Source organism: Aplysia californica, unplaced genomic scaffold (assembly GCF_000002075.1).
Source record: "Aplysia californica isolate F4 #8 unplaced genomic scaffold, AplCal3.0 scaffold00352, whole genome shotgun sequence".
Classification (NCBI taxonomy): Eukaryota; Metazoa; Mollusca; class Gastropoda; order Aplysiida; family Aplysiidae; genus Aplysia; species Aplysia californica.
The window spans coordinates 688,488-695,094 of NW_004797622.1; the positions used below are offsets into that span (position 1 = coordinate 688,488).

Here is a 6,607-nt window from a genome sequence, read left to right on the forward strand (position 1 = left end):
ATCTTTGAAATACAATATTATGTGCATGCACTTAGATTATATCTAATCTAGTTCAATTTTTTTTATATTTAGAAAATGTTCATTCTTCTATCTGCCCCTTTAACAGATTTATCTAAGGACCAAGTGTATTGTAGCTTGTAGAATCCAGTAGAGAGGAAACTCACAGTTTATAGGCTCAGGGCCTATGGACTTTTCAGACGGAATTTTTTACCGAACTCTTCATGGAAAAAGGGAAGGTTTTCTCTAGGCTACTGCCTGCTATGTTTCAATAAACAATATGGCGCTGCTCAGTGTGCGGAATGTCCTTACCGGTGTCTCAATAGTCATAGCAGTATTAGTCGCACAAATTATTGTTGTGAAGTCATGTAGCCATCAAACAAGAGCTGTTGTGTTTAGGGCACAATATATACTGCTTATGCAACTTGGTATGCTCGCATTTTCGTTTATATTGTGGAGAAATTTTCGAGATTTCCCGGTGCATTTTTCAAAGTTTTCGTGTGAAGTCCAAAGTCAAAGCTTGACAACAAGACAGAAGCAAAGAAGCTCTGCGTCCCCTGGTGATGATCCCGGAGCATCAACAGAGAGCTTGTTTTGCCGACGAAATCTTCATACTTCAAGTGATGAACATTACACCTTTTCCAGTTCCCAAAATGGCAGTAGATCTAATGTTCATAATATATGGAGGCTGTCGTTAATTTTGTATCTAAGCTTGTGTCATCTTAGTTATTTTTCGAATTTATTTTTGATTGACAAGAACCCTCACTGGTTTGGAATGTTGACTTACTCATGCTTTGGTTCCTTTATTCAGCTCAACACAGGCCTCCTTCTCTTTAAAACATTGTCTCTCATAGTCAAAGTCTGGCAAAACTATGTATTGAAAATTTCATCAGGTGGTTCACATTCTTCCCTGCTCTCAGTCTCAGTATCGGGAATTCATCAGAAGAGAATTATTGGTCTGCTTTCACTCATTTATATGATTCTAGCATCAACTTTGGGACTATATACAGCATCTCAACCACCTGGAGTTGAAAGTGTCAAAATTCCAGTCAAGGACCTGCCCAACAATTTGTATGGACTGTCTATTGTGCAGCTCAGTGATATTCACCTCGGTCCAACTGTTGGGTTATCGAAACTGCAAATGATTGTTGATATTGTGAACAAAGAGAGACCAGGTAATTATGTGCATTTGATATTCATGTAATGATATTATATAGGCTATATCTTACGACGTCACTTTTCACCCGATTCTGGTGTCGGTTGAAAGCGACGGTCAGCGGCTGTCAGCAACGGTCGGCGGCTACAGTCTACATTAACCAACTGGCTGTATGTGAGACCAAAAGACTTTATGACATTTCCCACTAAGTTTTTATTATTTCTCTCTCTCCTCTCTCTCTCTCTCTTCTCTCTTCTCTCTCTCTCTCTCTCTCTCTCTCTCTCTCTCTCTCTCTCTCTCTCTCTTATTTATGGTCAGTCCCAACCAATACAGCGGCATTTCAGAAATAAAGGCGTAAATTCAGATCATTCTAAAAAGTGTTTAGTAATTTTGTAATGAGGTTTAGATAATAATGCAAACAATGTATACAGGTCAATGAACAAATATTCTGAAAATTAAAGTTTGGTTAGGTTCGCTAATTTCGAAAAATGTGCAAATTCGATTCCCCCCAAAACTGAGAATATATACGCTCTTGGGACGGTGTGAGGTACAAGCGCTGCTGAAAATATACGCTCGTGGGGCTGGAAGGGTTAACAAAGAACCCCCCGGAATATAATAGGATTTTTGTTTTTTTGTTGATAGTTTCTCTGTCTCAATGTTTGCATTGACATATATGTCATGTAATGTTCTATAAATTTATAATACTTTCTTTTTGTCCTCAGATGTCATAGTTCTCACTGGAGATCTAGTTGATGGTAAAGCTGAGACCCTAAGAGGTGCAACACAGCCCTTGAAATCACTCACTTCAAAATACGGAAAGTATTTTGTGACAGGTAAATTTATAAAAACCACTTCTGTCCATGGGTTGTATGATCTCTTCAGGTGTTCCTTGACCTTTGAATATTCATGAAGTGTAGATGATGTTGGGGGGCTCTCGTGGCCTAGAGGTTAAGGTGTTGGCCTCTCATTCAAAGGTCCCGGGTTCGAATCCAGGTACTGACCGAAAAATATTCTTCTTCTAAAATGGTCTCCTTTCACCTCCTTTCCTGCTGTCTAGCAATATTCTGTCGTCTGCTTTCATCTCCTCTTTCTGCCCCCACCCCCTCACCTCCTTTGGCCCCTCTTCTGGGCTCCTGACTCTTTCTGCAGCCTTTCTACTGCTACTCCTTGACTCCTTCCTACAGCTGTCTGTCTGCCACACCCCTGATCTTCTGGTAGGAAAGATCTACACCTAGCCTTCTCGGACAGGGGCGAAAAATCTCGGAGGGCCTGTGTGCAAGTTGCACACGTTAAAGATCCCTTAGTGGTCCACCTGGGCAAAGTTCAAAATTTCCTACCAACTAAAAGTATTAGGTGTGTCCCGCGCACTCATATGACCTTATGCAGTTGCGAGCGCCGTAAAAACACTTACCAAAAAAAAAAAATGATGTTGTTTTTCCCCTCTTTTCACACTTTTGTTGTGGCTGTTCAATCAGTTCCATTAGGAATTTGAAGGTATTTAACCCTTTGAGTTTGAGTATTGGCCTCTAGAACTTACAACAAGACCCATGCCCCTGAGCTCCTTCGTTATTTGACACCTCCACGTGATGCAGCAGGAGTTGTTTGAAGTGAGGAAGGGAAAGGTTAGCCCACATTCTGACTTGGCTTTGTGCATACTCAAGCCCATAGGGTAAAAGTCACTCTTTGCCTATGGCGGATGTAGGTTCTCAGGTCGTCTGCTCTGATTTCCTTTCTTTTTTATCCCAGACTTGTCAAAACCTCGGATTTAATCAAAGGCGAAGGAGTCCCATGTTTTGTTTTGCGGGGGTTTTTTTCTATGAAAACCGCAAAAATACATTCTATTTTTCTAAACCATGAATTTTGAGCAACCAACAGAATAGTTAGTTCTACAGTTAGTTTAAAGCAGTCTTAGCTGATTGTCTTTGTACATTTTTCTCTTGCATCAAACCCTGACTACTCTAGTCTTTGTGACTTCCATTTAACCTGAACATGTTTCAATTTTCCTATGATGCGCTGCTGGTGAAATGTACCAGTTATTGCACAAACTTGCTCATTCATGCTATTTACAGTTTAGTACAACCACTCAGTTTGGACTGTTTGTAAGGCCTGTTTTGTTTTCCTGTCCGGTATTAGGAATGTTTGATTGATGTAGAGAAGCTGTGCAGTTGTTGTTTTTTCATTTCTGTTCTTTGGCTTTGGTTTTCCACTGTGTTCCGTTGTTCTGCCATATATACATCATGTATCTTTCATATGGTTTTCAGGAGCAAAGTATCAACTAATTTTGGTTTTCCAATATGTTGTTATTTTTGTGTACAGAGGAACTTTGATTTGCTCAATCCAGCTGAATTATTGAAGCTGTAAAACGACTTTGTCTCGTTGGCAAAAATGTCTCTACGTTATAGACATGTGATGTGAGTGATAAAAGAAATGAGAAGCCTCAAATAAACTGAATTCATTTCATTTCTTTGCATGGTTATGACATTTGACTTCACTACCAAGTTGATCTTCGATATTAAAAGTTAAATTGTTTGTTTTGCTTGTTAATTAGAAAGTCAGTTTGTACTTAATTCTTTTATTTTTATCCTCCAGGCAATCATGAGTACTACACAGGTGATGTAGACAATTGGTTTTCCTTGCTGCGGTCTGTGGGCTTCACCGTCCTACACAACAGTAATGTCAGGATCCCCGCAGAACTCAGCGAGAACGAAGATGGCCAGATTTGTCTGGCTGGTACAGATGATCTTCAGGCTGACAAGATTCAGTGAGTTTGGCAGTTTGTGGACAAAAATTTATTTATAAGGTTTGAGGTGACTTATTAGATCAGTTAAATGCATTTTCATTATGGTGAATAAGAAGAGAAAGACAAATAAGTGAAAAGATGTAATGAGTCATATTTTATTATCTTTTTGAACAGCTCGTTTTCTAGCTCTGCATATTCTGTGGGGAAAGTGGCCTTTTTTAATGCATGCTTGTCCTACAGGCTAGTAATGCAATTAATTCTTTAAGAACTTCATAAGTTCCGTGGCAAAAGTACCTCAAAACCTTTTCATTTACTTGTAATATCTCTTGCCGATTCTATGGGTTTACTCCTGTTCGAAAAGAAAGCAAAAAGGAACTTTTATTTCACTGCTCAGCCCTGCCTTCAAGTTCAAGGATGGAATATCATTGAAACTGATCGCTTGAGAGAAAATACAGAGATGCTTTTGAGGATTTCAGATTTTTAATTTTAAAAAACCATAACTCGTTTGCTTGAGATAAATTTTTGCATCTCATTCTTCTCAGTACCATCCTGCAAATGCCTACCAACTTGTAGATCTGTCAAACCTGCCACTTTTACTTTTAGCTGTATCTGTGTTTCAAAGGTTGCATTCTACTATACTATAATAATGTGAAGGGTTTCATGTTAAAAAACATTTTATTCCAAATTTGATCAAATGCAAGTTACATCCTATGCTGCACATCCTGATTTTTATTCATTGCTGATGAGTTTATTTTCTTTGTTCCAACTGTGGTCTTGGTCTTAACCCACTTTTGCATTGTTGGATATCTTTGTTTCTTTTAATATACACTGTTCATGGGAATCTCAATTTTGGGATTTTGGATTGGAAAGGTTGACAATGGGATCCTTTATGTCTTCTGTATTTTTTAAATGATTATAGTGAAGTACATTTGTATAGCCCTTAACTCCCGTGTACACACAGCTCTAGGTGCTTCACATTATAAATCAATGTACAAAACAATTACTGCCAAGACAAAAAATTATAATATTTGCTTATGTAAACAAAGAATTTTGGTACTCTACTTCTGCAGATATGGCGAACACCGGTTTGATTTGGCTCAAGCTCTCTTGTCTTGCAGCACTGCCCTCCCCGTGATTCTTCTGGCTCATCAGCCCAAGGCTGCGCGCCTTGCTGTGGACTCCAAGTACAGAGTTGATGTAGTCCTCTCAGGTACAGTGAGCCAAGTGTTGTAGAAGTTTTACACTGGCTGTCATCACGTTGCAAGTCATTCTTATGGCAGAGACACCATGTCCCTGCTCTGGGAGAAAGCGTTCCAGGAAGGATGAAAAAATAGATATATAGCGATCCATAGAATCTGACCTCAGAGTTTGGTGTAGAGGCTCATGTTACTTGCCAGCCTTTCTTGCCTATGAAGTGAATTGGAAAAGGTGTTAAAAGTTAAACACAAATAGTTACCTTTATTACTTTACCATTCCTGTGAATGGTCATCACTTAGGACGGGTTGTCTTCTTTTGAGTTATTTAGTCACTTGTTGTTTGTGTTCAACATAAAGGTCTCTCTGACTTTGTAAATGGTATTGTCCAGAGATATTTGGCAACTTGTTTGAGAGTGTCAACCATGACTGTGGTTGATGCATGAATGGTAAGTATGAAGGAAAGAAGAGTGAGGAGGATAGTATGTCCCTCCACATGGTCAACTAGCCAGTTTTTCCTGTAGTTTGTCTCTTGCATTGGCTTAGCTTATTTAATCAATCAGGTTTGTTATTTGTCTGTGTGTGGGAGAGGGGTCTTGGGTTTTTTTTGGCAGTGGTCTAAATGGAAGATGTGTTGTAATGGATATGTTGTGTTTTTAACTTTCTTTTTCTTTCAATCATAGAGTAAAAGAGTTCTGATCACCTTATTTAATTCAAAATTCAGGCTTTATCTGAATCCTGGTTTTAAAATCTGACAGAGTTGTACGGCACCACCTAAAGAATTATGTGACGCAACTGTAGGTTGTTTTTTTTCTGCTTGGACAGGTCATACTCACGGGGGCCAACTATTTCCTATGATGGCAGGAGCGTACTTGCTGAACCCGTTCTATGCAGGGCTGTACTCTGTTGGGGATAACAGACATGTGTATGTCTCCAGGGGTACACAGTACTGGGGCATTCCCATGAGGATTGGAACCAGAATGGAGATCACAAAGATAACCCTGGTCCCCACTGATGATTAGCTGAATTCATTGGCTGCTTGAGATGTCATATTATATATATATTTCATATCATCTGTGTCATGTATCATCAGCACGGCTCCATAATCACCCAAATCATTTTTGGGGGGTGTTTTCTGGGAAAGCTGTTATTAGAATAATAAAAACATGCTCATGTTACAATATAGTATAATATTGTTTCCTTATGTTTTCAGTTGAAAATTGATGAATGTGAAAGTCATGCTTTTTATTGGAGTACTCTCTTTTTCCTTGATTTTCTTTACTTTACTTTTTACTTTTCCGATGTAGCGGCCGTCAGGGTTTAAGCCCTTCGGCCTGTCGATATGGCAAAGAATTTACAGGGTTTTTATCAGCTGTGTTTTGTCGCTGTACAAAGTATTTCCAATATCTGGGGAGGCAGGTAGGTAGGTGCTACGCAGGTCGGTAAGTGGAGGGCAAGTGGTGTGATACTGTTTCATTCTGGCAGTCACACACGGGCTATCAGGTGAGGTGCCCTTTCAGA

At 39.3% G+C, this 6,607-nt stretch overlaps 1 protein-coding gene across 1 annotated transcript; it reads left to right on the forward strand.

Annotated features, from left to right (window-relative positions):
• Nucleotides 1-176: 176 nt before the first annotated feature.
• Nucleotides 177-6,274, forward strand: LOC101861966 (transmembrane protein with metallophosphoesterase domain). The gene is made up of 5 exons (XM_005102982.3): nucleotides 177-1,172; nucleotides 1,876-1,986; nucleotides 3,743-3,914; nucleotides 4,964-5,103; nucleotides 5,912-6,274. The coding sequence occupies exons 1-5, from the start codon at nucleotides 278-280 to the stop codon at nucleotides 6,106-6,108; spliced, it is 1,515 nt and encodes a 504-aa protein (XP_005103039.1). The 5' UTR covers nucleotides 177-277; the 3' UTR covers nucleotides 6,109-6,274.
• Nucleotides 6,275-6,607: the final 333 nt, after the last annotated feature.

What these genes read in the sequence shown, in the direction of transcription:
- LOC101861966 (XM_005102982.3), top strand. Translation starts at nt 278, where the DNA reads ATGGCGCTGCTCAGTGTGCGGAATGTCCTTACCGGTGTCTCAATAGTC. An exon ending in TGTGAACAAAGAGAGACCAG is followed by an intron (nt 1,173 to 1,875) that starts GTAATTATGTGC and finishes TTTTGTCCTCAG; the next exon opens with ATGTCATAGTTCTCACTGGA. An exon ending in CGGAAAGTATTTTGTGACAG is followed by an intron (nt 1,987 to 3,742) that starts GTAAATTTATAA and finishes TTTATCCTCCAG; the next exon opens with GCAATCATGAGTACTACACA.